Below are 14,316 nucleotides of genomic sequence, written 5' to 3'. Positions count from 1 at the left end.
GGCGTCCAGTTCTGTGTTTAAAACATTTAGTTATTTATTTTGCCTCTTCTACAGTAAGACCCTTGGTGGTCTAATTTAATGCTGGTTTCAATACGAGGCATAAAAGTGCCTTAAAAGCAAATAGCAAAACCAAATAAATCCATGAGGAGTAATGAAAACGAAGCCCTTCCTTCAGAGGAAGTTGGCAGGGGGTGGTTCTAAACAAAAGCTGCTGATTGCTCACACTACGTGCAGTCAGACTGAAACTTCTTACTGTCACGTCCTGCGAGTGCTGGTAGTCTCTCTGTGTTAATAGAAGTAATCGGATTAGTTCATAAAAGTCAATTCATGAATGGTTGATAATACAAAGGCATTGCGCTGTTGTTGACTGTTTCCTAAATGATTTGATGGTGTGAATGCACACACAGGAACACATTCTCACCTACAGCCTCTGGTGGGGACACATATCAGTTTCTTGGGGGGAATCTGTATACAGTGGCGATAAGTGGGCGGATAGATAGATTTGTCATGCAAAATCTGTGCTTATAACTTTGCTAATGTAGTCCTTGCTTTGAGAATAGAAGCTCAGCAGAGGGAATTAATTGTAGCTTCAGAATCCAGAATGTGGTATTTTCCTCTATGAGGTAAGCAGTAGTCAGTTGATTTAAAAAAAAAAAAACCTTAGTTTTTACTTCTAATAATGCTATGAATGTAAAATATATTGAGCAAGCATTCTTAGCCTTACTGTTCCAATTCTTACCCAGTTTTGTTCTGAACTGGACAACCAGATTTCCTGTGCAAGCATACAAAATGTTGTGAATGCAGCAGCCTTTAATTAGTGGTTGCAGATTTGTTTGTCCCTTAGCAACTTGTATTTGCATAAAGATTAGGGCTGGTCAAAATGAAAGGGATATGACATAGATGGAGAAAACATTAATAACTTAGTGCTCATGCATAAAAGATAAGTAGTCTTGGATGTTGTTTCCATAAGCTTTCTTAAAATTGCAGTTCTTTTTTAAAGATGCAGTTAATATTTTCTCCACCGTTGATAATTTCTAAAGAGAGATCTGTTGTGAGCTGTGGAATTAGAGAAATTAATGTATTGAGGTCAGACGTGAGTATGGAAATTAAGCCTTGCTTTTATTCCGTATGGCACCAGAAGCACTACCTTATATTTGACCTTTCATTCATTCAGCCTGACTCAGCTGTGTCAGTCAGAACAATTAATTCTGAGGAGCAGCTTTAAATTGCAGGTCTCTGCTTTCTTCTCCTCCCCTTGCCTGTTGGAGAGCCCAGGAGGAAGGAGCCAATAGAGAAAGTCTCTGCAGGTTTCTCTTTCTAGAGATTTCTTCTGAATTTTGGAGTTTTTTATCCCTTCCCCACAGCTGCCCTGCAGCACTTGTGCACAGGCATTGTGCAGGGCTTTCAGAGGGATCAGGCAAAGCATGTGAATCTTGTGCTCTGTGCAGGGGCTCCGGATGGAGTCCTGAATGAGACAGGCTAAGATGCCACTTGGAAGTCGTGTTCTGGAGTAAGAAAGAACTGGATGGTAAATATTATATAGAGGTTTTGTAGTGCCATTAAGTTCTATGAATGTTATAAAAAGAGTAATTCTGCATTTTTCATTTGACTGAGGAATTAATGATAGAAATGGACTTGAAAACCCCTGTTAAACATTTGCTGCTGTAGTACTTTGAACTGTATTTCTGCTCTCTGTAGCTGTACCTATAGAGCTTATGCCCATCTTTGACTGGCTGACCCTTGGGCAGTTCATATCATCCAGTTTGCCCATAAGGTGTGTAGATGGCAGATGGCAGCTGAAAGACAGAAGAAAATGTAATGTGCATTGCGAGCAAGTGTAAATTATTACTAAACAACAACAAAAAAAAACCCAACATTGTGCACTGTTTCCTTGCAAAAATGTGCAGATCACAGTAAAATTCTGTTTTTGTAGATACTGAGTCCAGCTATAATATACCTAGCTTGGCAGTTTTGCTTAATTAGTTGAGACCACACGGCAATTGGGTGCATACAATTATGTTGACTTGACATGCAGAAAATAAACTTTTATTGATGTACTGTCTGTGGAAGCAGTGGAGGGCTGCACTCTGGATATGGGCCGTGTAAATGCCTGCAGTTAAGGTGGGCGTGGACAGTGATTCTGAAGGTCTTGGTTTTATTAAAAGCACTCCTAAGAAGTGATCCCATTTCTACAGCACTGGAATAGCCTCTTCATGCTTTTCATTATCTGCTTTCCTGACACCCACATGGGTTCAAAGCTTTTCCTCCGAATTCCCGTGCATTGCTGTGGCTGACTCTGACGTTCAGCATACTCATATCATGGTGATGAGGGGCTTTGATCACCTGCAGAGGAGTGTGAATACTTGGATCAGATATTGAATGGGATGTCTGGTTAGTGCTTGTGGCAGGGACAGAAATGGGAGAAAAGAAACACAAGATAAGAAATGTGGGTTACCCACACAGGAATATGTGATTGACCCCCTGGTTGTAATGGAGGAAAAAAAAACCCATCAACATACTGGTAAAAGCCAGTAGTAGATTGTAGAGATTTTCTGATGCTGCAAAAGCCCTTTGGTATTGGCTTAGAAACATGTTATAATGAGCGTAGAGTCAGTTCTGTTTCTGCATGTGCATTTCTCTACCCTAAATGTCCAGGGATCGTGCACATAGGAAGCTTTCAGCCCGTGCAGGGCAGAAGATAACACTGCCAATTGCAATTTCCCAGCCAAAAGCTTTTGCTCCACCTCTGTGCTAGAACAAAAGGTTTCCCTAGATCATAATAAGCAGCAAAGTTAACATTTGTGATTTGGTGGACACGATGCATTTAAAAGTCTTACGCAGGTGTCCCATCCCACCTCTCCTGTATAATGAGCTGTGCCCGTCTCCAGAGCTGCTCTGGGAATGTGAGGGAGATGAATCCCACTAACACTGTTTTGGGAATTGGGTGGGTTTTCTGTGAGGCTGTGAGCACACCTCGTTTCCCAGGAGCAGCGTGTCTGGGATGTTGGTTACCTTCATGGTTTGGGCGTTCTCTTTCTTACTGCTGAACATGTCTTTTGGAGGTGGGGTGGAAAAGCAGAAGGTTGGAAAAATCCTCTTCTGAACCGCTGTGTTTCCTCAGGTGCTTCAGGGACTGTTGTTGCAGCAATCTGAGGCTGACCTCACTTATGTACTGATGTAGCCATTCAGTACTGTAGCTTATATCATGCCAAAAAGTCAACTGAAATCAGCCCTGAATCATCCTCTGCCAATGAATTTTCAGGTGCATCTTTGATCTCCCAGTCAGAAGTTTCAGTGACTTGCTTGAGGGCCCAAACTGAGGTGCTTGTGAAGGAAGTCCAGATGTGAAGGTGAGGCCTGAGCTGGAGCCGTGCTGCTGGAGCTGTGCTGGAGCCGTGCTGCTGGAGCCCCTGCAGCCTCTGCCAGGGGATGAGAAGGGCTTCCGTGATGCCATCCTTCAGTATTTTCTGTTTAAAAGGAAAAATAAAATCTCATCTGCTCTGCCAGTATCTTTTAAAGGAAAGTTTATATTTTTAACTGGGAACACCGATTAATGAGTAATGTACAATCCAAAATACTCCTGAATTTACAATTAGGAAGCTTTCAGGGTTTCTCTGAACAGCAGCCCATGACTGCAATTCCACAGAGGCTTAATTAAATGAGAGTTATGTTACAGACGTAACCTTCTCTCGTACCGAGTGCACGGTTTCACATGTGCTCATGGCCTGGTTCAACTGGCTGAAGATGTGAATTAAAATTCATCAGCAGACCCGGGATTAAAACTAGTGGCAGCACTCTGTTCTCCTGGCTGAACACACGCTCGCTTTCCTGGCCTCCAGAAGGCACTCAATGGCAGTGAAATCGCCCTCCAATCACTCATGAGAAGGAACGAAACCAAGAATGTATAATTTTTGTCCTTTGTTAAGCAAATGTTAATGTAACATTACCTTTCTACTTTGCTATTTCCTGCTGTTTGCAGCAGAGAAGTGTTACTGAAGAACCATCTACCTTACCTAAACTGTTTGTTTATTTTTTAAAGGTTTAGAATTTCTTGTCTTGCCAAACAACGGTCACAGTTACAGATACTCAGTGCTGCCATCCGATGAGACGTTCCCCATACCGGTGCTGTGCTGAGCACACCTGGGGTTGGGTGTTGGTGAGCTGCTCTCTGTAGCAGGAGTAAGTTCAAAACCTGGATTCTAAGAGGGTCCAAAACTTGGCTCTAAAAGTGGCTTTTAGAAATCAGATATCACAATTCAAACATTTTTTTGCAGTTACTAATTAGTTTTTTCTGTAAGCGGTCTTTATTTTGAAGTATCCTGGACTGGAAGAAGACATGCTGTGTCAGTGGATCAGCGTCCTGCCTGCAGGGTGGGTGTGAGTGGGCTGAGGAAGTTTGCCTCCAAGTATCAAAGTGGGAAGTACAGCTTTACTGTAGCTTTGGCTCGATAACGCTGTGGGCGGATAATAACTGTTGTTTGTTATTCTCTGCTCGAAAGTTACTTTATGAAGGACACTAAATCCGTTCAGGAGCACAAAAGATCAATGTAGTAAAAGCACTAATTTTTTAGTACGCAGTGTGAATTATACTTATTGCTGATGATATGTACTTAGAAAAACCATGGGGAGAAAATGCTTAGTGGGTGCCAAGTAATTACCACCAGCTGTCCGACTTTGGGAAGGTAAAGCAGTAGCAATCTTTAATTTTATCTAGGTGTGTGAGGAGCAGAAGAGATGTACCAACACGTCATGCTGAATAAACACATAATGTTAATTTCAGAGCACCGTTATCTCAATCAGCTTTATTTAGGGAATCTGGCAACAACAGTGAAGATGAAAGAATGTATTTTGACAGAACTCACAGAGGATCTGAAGAAAAAAATAATGGGGTTGCCCCGCCGTTGTGTTCTGAGAAGTGCCAATGTGCATTGATGTGAACCCCATCGCTTCTGAATGTGCTGTTAAAATTTCTTCTTTGCAGATGTATCTTAATGTACTTTTTGTTCCTCACTTATCAGGAAATGTAGAAGCTCCTAATTGTTACTGGAAGATAAGTTTAAATAGCACTAGATTATTATAATCTCTAAGCATTTCCCATGAAATGCTCCATGAAATTTCATGAAATTCAATTTTTAATCTAAACTTGTTTGCTGACTGTAACTGCACGCTGGAATTTCTGGTGGTTCCTTGTCTGTGTGAGACACATCAGTCTGTTACCTTCTGAAAGGCCAAATTATTCTTTAGATACCCCTATAGCATGATTGCTGCTTTAGAGAACTTCAGTACTTATGTAAGATTATCAATTATTGTAAAGATCTCAAAACAATGTTTTGTAATTTAAAAAAATGCAGAAAGAACATGTTAAATCTTGCAAAAATAAGTGTAATGTGAGATATGGTTATCTTACATGCTACAGATCTCAGACTTCAGAGCATGTGTCAGAAACAAAAGAGGATCTGCTGGATGCAGGGCCAGCGGGTGGACTGGAATATGATACCAGCAAGACCACAGAGGCTGGCCTACCCTCCCTTTGTCTCAAGCAAGTGTTTCCAAAGTATGCTAAGCAGTTTAATTATCTGCGACTTGTGGACAGAGTGGCTGCATTGTTCATCCGATTTCTTGGTGTCAAAGGGACAACAAAATTGGGGCCGACGGGTTTCCGGACGTTTATAAGGTTAGTAACGTGCTTTATTTAGGAAGGGCATAAGGTGTAGTAGAAAAGCTAGAAACTCAAGGTCCTGCTGGGTAGTCGTGCTGTCACTGAGCTCCTGTTGGATAAGAGCACGCCCTAACAGTGGCACACTGAGCTGGTAGGTTCAGTGGTGCCTTCTGAAGGAACTTTTCCTCCTGAAGTTCAGTGAACCGCTGCATGTTTAAAAAAATAAATCCAACGATGCCTGACCTACGAAAGCCTGTCTAATGGGAATGTGGGTCTTTATCCTACAGCAGATCACTGATGCTTTGGGAGATGCTATTTGCAGTCCTGGTCAACATGTCACATTCTCACAGCTGTATTCCTGAGATTTACTAGAAACATGACAATAGAAATTGGGTCACTAGAGATCTGATTGCTAGCTGTGGGGCATCGCCCTCGGCCCCAGGCCAAAGCTGAGGATTTCAAATGCCAGTTACTGATGCATTGCACACTAAGGATTTACATCATGAATTGCAACTTACAGTGGTGAGGAACTCAATTTTTTTTTTTCACATGCTTTATTTTTGTGGGATTTTTTTCATTCGGTTTTTTTTGTGGATGTATCTGTTCAAGTCATGGTACAAATATCTCATTTGCTGTCTTTCATTGAGAATGACAAAAGAAATCAGCAGCAGCTGCAGATGTACTCTTAAAATACAAAGACTTTCTATGCAGATGCATTTAGCATTCAGGAATGAATATAAACAATTAGATATATACAAATAACAGATATATATATATAAATACTGAAGGGATCTGCTCCATCTACAGATCGGTGCGGGATGTTTTCTAGTTCTGTGTTCTGCTGTTTAGTCATGCCTTAATTTGGCTCATCAGATGAGCGCAGTATCAATGCCAGCGTTTTCTTTTAATTATACTAAAGTAAATTGTCATATCTCAATGAAAGAGACTTTGCAGTTCCCTCACACATGTTAAATTAAACTTTTTAATGTTGGAAAATGTTTTCTTTACTTTTCCCTGGATGATCCACACCAACTGCAGAGCCTTTTCCCGAAATGCTGCCTTTACTGCTTTTTTCAGATTGTGTGATACATTCCCTCTCGTTTTTTCAACAGTGAAATGGTATACAACTGTGATTTGCCTGCAGATGTGTGTGGGAAGGTGATTTCAAAGATTATCTGCCCAAATTTTTGCTCCCCTTCAATAATTTCTTCATTCTAAAAAATAACTTAGAAAAATAAGCAATGCTCACAGATTTTTTTTTCCCTGGCTGAAGCTTTTGGCCGATGCTTTGGCTCATGCACTGGTTCCAGCCATGCTGCCAGGCATCTGGAATCCGAGGCAGATGGCTCATTCTCATCTACTGATCAGCACTGTACTGTGGGCTCAGACCACACAAGTGTCAGATCTCCCACATGTGCTTATCACCAAATGCCTAAGATCCATCCAGAGATGCTGCTGTTTTCCATGCAGTGTTCAGTAACACGTAGGATAAATCTGTGCAGTGTTGAGACAGGAGTTATTCTGTGCCTGAAAGCTTTCCTCCAACCCTTTCCAAACAGGATCAGTCAGTTAAAAGAGTATTTCTCTGTGCAAACTCTGCCTTGTATAGATGGTCTGTGCAGATGTGTGCTGGATTTACTATGTACCAATTAACTCCGTTCTATTACGGCCTCAAAGTAGTAGCAACAGCCTGAGAATAAGCTGTTCTCAGCAGGTGGTCATTATATTTTTTGCCTTTTTTTTTTTTTTGCAAAAATAAGATAAACCAGTTAATGTGTAATCTGACCTGCTGCCTTTTGCTGTTAGATATTGATGTGAGATTGAATGTGCAGATGAGATTTGGATGCCTGCCTCTATCTGGACCGCTCCTCCTGCCCACAGCCATTTCCTGGCTAACGTGGCACTGCCATGATCTGCGCAGGCAGCAGTACAAGTTGCATAGGTGAGATGTTCTGCACATGAAAGATTCAGGATGTTTATCTTCAGATGTGTAGACTTAATGAATGATAGCTTGTTTGGCGTCTACTGTACGCCTTATATTAGACTAAGCAAGTTAAGTTACAGTGAGTGTACTTAGGACACAGGTAGAACCTTCCCCATTGCATTCTGTGTTGCTCTTGCGTGGGTTTTTATGGCTTGGAAGTTTGGAAGTAATCAGATGTTTTGCTTTTCTGTTGTTCATTTTTAACAGAAACTGCAAGCTCAGTAACAGCAATTTTTCAATGGCTGCTGTAGATATCTTATACATTGATATCACAAGAAGGTGGAACAGTATGGGAATTGATCACAAAGAATCAGGTAACGCTATTTTGTATTTGAAGATCATGAAAATCGGTGTTTTTTCTTTTGTAGTTCTGATAGCTTAAGCACCCCTGAAGCTTTCAGTAAAAATGATGGGAGCAAGGCACATATATCCAGGGCACGCACAACAGCTCCTTTTACTTCCAGGGCAGTTTACCTGTATCTATAGAATAGATCACTCTTAGTTTTCAGTAATTTAATGGCAGAAATCTTCCATAAGCCCCTTTTACACTTGTAATTTAGTATTCATAACTTTGTTGCAGAAGAGCATTTAAAAGCATTCCCAGTGGAACTTCCAACTTAATTACCGTGTAAGAAGATACGTCCTTATTGGAGTAGCTTACACAGTCTAGCAAAAAGTCAAACAAAAACCTACACCAGAGCTGGAAATAAATATGATTAACTTCATTTTGATTTAATTCTGTCATCCGAACAGGTTACTCTGGGGACACAGAAAACTACCCGTATTACTTTCCCGAGAGTTCCCAGCTGCCCAACTATATACTTTTTTCTTTTTCCATTTTCATTGCCTTTGTGCTGGCTGAGGGAAGGACAGTAGGTTTCTATACAAACTCACACAGTGCTCACTATTAAATTGGCTCTTATTAAGGATGATTAGCAGTGCTTTTCCCTACAAGCACCCCTTGTGGCAAATGATGCTTCTGTTTGTTCATATAAGAGCATTAATCACTTCAGTCGCTTTTAAACCTTTTTACATCCAGTGTGGGTTGTAATGTTCAATGTAAGAATATACTCAGTATGGCTAAAAGGCTTCTGTAAGAAATTAATCTACTCCACCAGGGATTCTCCTGTCCTGGGACTTCCTTTCAGCTGCTCAGAGTTCTTTCTGCAGGAGGTGCCAGGCCCATACTGCAGTGTGCCCCTTCCAGTGAGCAACCTCTGGGGGAAACGTGACAGATCAGTAATTGAACTATTTACCTCTCTATTAGGAAAATGCATTTAGACTGAAATACGTTCCTTGATAATGTTAGACAAGAAAAGCAGCTATGGGAAGGTGTTTGCTGAACGGCAGTGAGAATTCTTTAGAATCTTTAAGCCAAAAGGAAAACGTTTACTAAACTCTGATCTTATTCCCAGCTCCCCTGGTGATTTCCTCTGTTGCCATGGCACATCTTCTTGGTAGAAAATGAATATAAATACCTTCCTGTTAGATAGTTACACTTAAAATATTTGCCTATTACAGAAAATATCTCACTATTTAATAAGCATGCTGGAGAGAACATCCCATCCATCTTTTTGGTTTCTTTTTAAAGATATGATTACATTGGTTATTTTTTTTTATCTTTATACATAGACATGAAAATTGGTTTCATCTCCAAATTAAAAAAAAAAAAAAAAGAAAAAAAAAGCCCAGACCTCTCAGACCATCCACATCTCTTCTGTATAGGTCTGAAGTTACAAACTCCATTCAGTTTACCTGTATCCAGAGGAGAATTCATCTGCGTTCGCTTCTGGGGCTTGTAAGACAGATTTCTCATAAATTCCTTTCAAAGGAAAACAAACTAATTGAAATGTCAGTGGTTTCTTTTGTGAGTTTGGCTCTTATCTGCTGCTCACACTAAAGGGCAGGCGTTCTTAGATGTAATTAGTTTCCCCGTGGTGAGAAATGGTTATAATAGCGCTGGATCCGCACTGCTAACCCTTGGGCCCAGAGCTGACTGTGTGCAGATCAGGGAGATACTTTCTGATGGATTTCCTCCACTGAAGTTTAGAAAGGATTTCTTGCAATGAAAACCTCTTCAAACCTATTTTTTGTAAATGCTTGAGTATATAATTTAGTCCTAAGTGGCAGCATGCTATTGCTGCAGCATTAAGGGACTTTAAAGTACTGGATGCTGGAGATAATACCAGGATGCCCCATTTTCTGCTGCTTAATACAATTTGCATTGTGTGTTTACCTGAGGTTACTAAAGCAAATGATTTGCTCAAGAGAACAGGTAATTACGAAACATCACTAAGGGGTTTCTTTTGCTGATTACTTTATGGCCTTAAGTTGCTAAAGTAAGGATACTTGCTTCATGTACATTTCTGAGATAATACTCAGGTGTTCATGTGGTAGACAGCACCAGGGCAGCAGCTTCAGGGGTCAGATCTAGTCACATCTTCTAAAAGCTTCTGAAAACCCCTCCTGTGCTGCCCAGCTGAACTGATGCCCAGGCTGATGGTGGACATCAATGTATACAATCTTTCATCTTTTTTATTAAGATGTCAAAGTATCAGAAAAAACTCTCCTAGTTGAGGCTGACTTCAGGTATCCCGTGCATATAATAGATCCGTAGGTCTCTTCTGCTGAAATATGAAGAATCTCAGTTTCACAGATGTGGAGAAGCTTCCAGGTGTGTCAAGCAGTGTCTAGTCAGTTTTTTCTACAGATATGACACCTATGGAAAATTGGGTATTTGCATTCAGGATTTCATTGCCGTTTATGTGGTTAGCTGCTATCATTTTCTTGGCAACCCCCCTCTCTCTTCTGCTGTCTTTGCATTTGGCCTGCTTCCAGCTCTAGCCCATGGAGAACTGTTGCTGTAAAACTGCAGCTTCCAACTTTGTTCATTCAGCGCTTCGCATGAGTGTCACTTACGGAGCACACAGTGTGGATGTTGCTAAAGGTGCTTTCTCTGCCTGCAGCTCACCGTGACAGATAAAATAATTTACTGAGCTGGCTGCTGCTGTTTTCCGATAACGCAACAGTTCTCTTGGAAGCTGTTTTACAGCCAAGATCGTAAGCGACCCCAGCTGCAGTCTTAGTTGAGAGAAATTATACTTCAGAATGTAATTGTAATATTTAGAAAAGGTGTTCTTCCTGCAGCATCGATAAACCAATGTTAGGAAAAAAAAACATGCAAAAAACAAACCTCATCCTAAACTGATCTTAAGTGTATGCTCAAACTGAGAGAGCAGTTAAAACACAGGGCAGCTATAACGGTTCTGCAAAACCCACCACGGTCAGGCTTCTTAATGAAAAATTAAATTGGGTATTATTTCAAGGTTTTAAATATAATAATTAGAGTTAATATGCAGCCCTTCTTTCCGTTGGCTGTGATAATTTATTAGGTTGATGTGATCAAAGAACACATGACGAGTTTTGTACTGCAGTGCATGGCTTCTACAGGGTGCTCGTTTGTGAAGGGGCAGAGCAGAGAGTTTATTATAGCAGCAGAATTTTCTGGCACTGCACAACTCCCCTTCTTAGAATTCAGCTGTTTGTTTTTCATTCAGTTGAAATAAAACTTCTTTGTAGAATGCTTGAGTCTTGATTGACATGAGCCAAGACATCTACGAGATACACAGAGGAAATGGAGACCAACAGAATGTTTTCCTTGAAGCTCAGTATGTTAGTGTGTGTCTGATTTGCCTTCAACTTAATATTTGAGACAACAGAAATCACAGTTAGTTGTATATCGGTTTAATTGCACAGCATCTTGAAACCTGTCTTTGCAGTACCAGTCTGGCTCTGGCTGCCAGGGTGATGGTCAGGCTGGTGTTTGTAAGGACAGAAATAGCGTCAGTGAAGTAGCTGCCTGCAACACAGCCTGGGTATATGCTGTACTGAGGCACTGAATGAGCTCAGGTGTGTGTTACATGCAGACAGAACCTTGTCTTTTGGCTTTTGATTTTGTTCTTTTCCTCTAATGAACAGTGTATATGGCTGCTGTTTTAAGTATGTTAACTAGTACAACTTTATGTGCATACCTGGCACATACATATTAGGACAGATGGACTAGATGATTCTGTAGGTCCTTTCCAATCTTGTGATTCTATGATTCTATGCTCCACATTTGGCCTTGGTAGCACAGGAATGAGATATTTTTATGTTTATGTGTATTATGAATCTCCTTTAAAGTCACTTTCCTTGCAGGAATGTGTTTGCAAGCCTTTGTTGAAGCTTTCTTCTGCTTGGCTCAGAAAAAGTACAAGTCACTTCCTCTTCATGAGCAGGTGGCATCACTGATTGACTTCTGTGAGTATCACCTGGCTGCCCTGGATGAGAAGCGCCTGCTTTGTGGCCGAGGCGTTGTGGAGCGCCGAAGTGCAGTGGTTGCCTGTCCGACAGATGGACTTGAGGGTACACCAGCTCTGCATGCACCCCTCCTAAACTGCACGGCTGCAGCTGGTAAACTTGCAGGTTGTAGAAGTCATCGCTATCCTGGTGCTGTTTCACCAGGAGCAGGAAGAGACTGAGAGAACTGAGAATTAATCTCCAGGTATGTATAAGCTGCAGGATGTGGAAAAGACTCTTGAATTCCTTTTTTTTTCTATTCATGCTCTTCAGAAAGTCAGCTGCAAGGTCCTATTCTCAAATACTGATCCTTCTTCACAATGGCTACTTTTTGTTTAACCTCTCCACTGAGCCTACAGTGCATCTCACATGACAAACTGTGCTTTTATTCTGAATGTGAAGACAAGGAACAAAAATGTAGTGGGAAGATAACCAACATCATGGGATTGGGTGCGCTGCCTGAGAGGCACACTCATGTCGAAGGAATTACATGCCTTGAATGCACTAAATGTATCATGGATACCAATTAAGGAGCTGCAGTCGCAAATTCCAGTTGTGTGCTTTTGAAAACCAAAACCTGGGATTACATTTTTGGTCAGACTTCGGGCTTTGACCCTATTAATTCAGCTGCTTGGACTGTGCTTGTTGGTATTGGTACAGATTTGCTTGTTGCCTATAGCTATGCACTTACCTTTATAAGTCAATCTAAAACCACTGAAATCATATTTTTGCTTCTACTTCTTCGTACATGTCTTTGCCATGAGAAGTGTTGTTAACTTTTTAAAGAAAAATGAGAGATGTTTATCCTTTTGCTTTTGCAGAAACAATAAGATCATGATGATTCACAGGAAAAAAACAACCAACTAAGCTTCATTAAGTAACATCTGTTGACTTAAGTGTTGTTTTTCCTTCAAGTAGTAAGCACTATTCCTGCAAAGAGCCTTACTGCATAAAGGTGTAAGAACTCATCCAGGTCCAGAAATCATCCAGGAGGCCAATCCGGTCACTTTAGGCTAAACTAATTGTATTCTAGGTTTGCTTATTTTCATACTACTTTGGTGTTTGTTATCTTATTTGGACCTGAGTTAACATCTAGAGCAGATTTTTTGGACTTTGCACATAATCTTCATTTTTCTTCTATCTACGACTCTCTACAACTTAGATCTATATTATTCAACAGGATATTTTGTCAAGAATGCTGGACTCCATTCGAGCTCTTTTGGAGGAGTTCTACAGAGTAGTCTTATTTTTCAATCAATGAACTGTGAGTTGTATAATCACACTTTTTGGGGGGGGCTAAGCAGAGACAGACTGGTTGAAAAGGACACAGACAACTTGGTACATCAGTGCCATTCAGTCAATTTTTTTTCTGGTCTCATTTTATTATGATAATGTGTAATTTGATTTTCCTCCTTTGTTTTATTATTTAATGTTAATAATCTACTCATGTTCTAGTATTTGTCATACTGTCAGAAATGACAAAATTTTAGAAGGTACAATGTGTGGGCAGTTAGGTTTGGTTTGAGAAAACGACCTCATCTTGATGTCTGAATCTACCAGTGGCTGACGCACAAGAAATGTTGTCTGCTAGACAGGAATCATGTTGTCAGTGTGGAGAAAGTCCTCGCATTTAATGTCAAGGATTAAATGCAGACACCATACTGAGTGACTTTTTACTCTAGGAAACGTATAGGTTTTACTTTCCTGATTTTTAGTTTTAAACAGCATGCCGTTTTCCCCAGTGGCAATCAGGAGCATGGCAATACAATGCAGAAGTCAAGCTCGGCCTGCAAGAATCTAATACCTAGCATGTATTAATAACAAATGTGGGAGTAGCTGCTTCTCTTTTCCTTCTTTTTCTGTAACACGAGTAAGAGCAGTAGTAGACAGTCAGTTTTTGTTCAGTGGCTAGACTGTAATTTTGTGTTGTACATAAGAGGGTGATCGTAAACTAATGCCACTGCCCTCTGCCTTGCTTAAGTTTCATAAGGATTATTGCAGTATGAAGATAAAATGCCAGACTCTGAGGTCTGGCAGCTGTCAGAACAAACGAAGCTGGAAGGGTCATTTTTTTTCGCAGTTTCATTGTAATATATTTGAAGACATTCCCAAGTTGAAAAATGGGTACTTCTCATTTTGTGACATCTGACATTTGTCTTGCGATTGGCAGTGTGTTACTAGAAAATAGCTTACAGTTTCCCTCATCTTGTGATTGATGTCCTGTAAAGACAGAGTTATAGAAGACTAGGATTTGAAATAGTACAGATGTGAATACTTTTCTTTGGAGCTTTCGAGTAGTACAATCTATGCCCTAAAATAGTAGCCCTCTTTGGCT

General features: G+C 40.6%; 1 protein-coding gene across 1 annotated transcript in view; it reads left to right on the top strand.

Moving 5' to 3' along the window:
• The window catches only part of TTLL11 (tubulin tyrosine ligase like 11), a 49,479-nt gene that overhangs the window by 21,269 nt on the left and 13,894 nt on the right, over window positions 1–14,316 (top strand). The window contains exons 7-9 of the mRNA XM_040649124.2: window positions 5,417–5,674; window positions 7,851–7,957; window positions 11,841–12,186. Coding sequence (XP_040505058.1) covers window positions 5,417–5,674; window positions 7,851–7,957; window positions 11,841–12,163 — 688 coding nt within the window. The 3' untranslated portion in view covers window positions 12,164–12,186. The remainder of the gene's footprint in view (window positions 1–5,416; window positions 5,675–7,850; window positions 7,958–11,840; window positions 12,187–14,316) is intronic.

This window comes from Gallus gallus, chromosome 17 (assembly GCF_016699485.2).
Source record: "Gallus gallus isolate bGalGal1 chromosome 17, bGalGal1.mat.broiler.GRCg7b, whole genome shotgun sequence".
Taxonomy (NCBI): Eukaryota; Metazoa; Chordata; class Aves; order Galliformes; family Phasianidae; genus Gallus; species Gallus gallus.
This window is presented reverse-complemented; position numbering and strand designations above follow the sequence as displayed.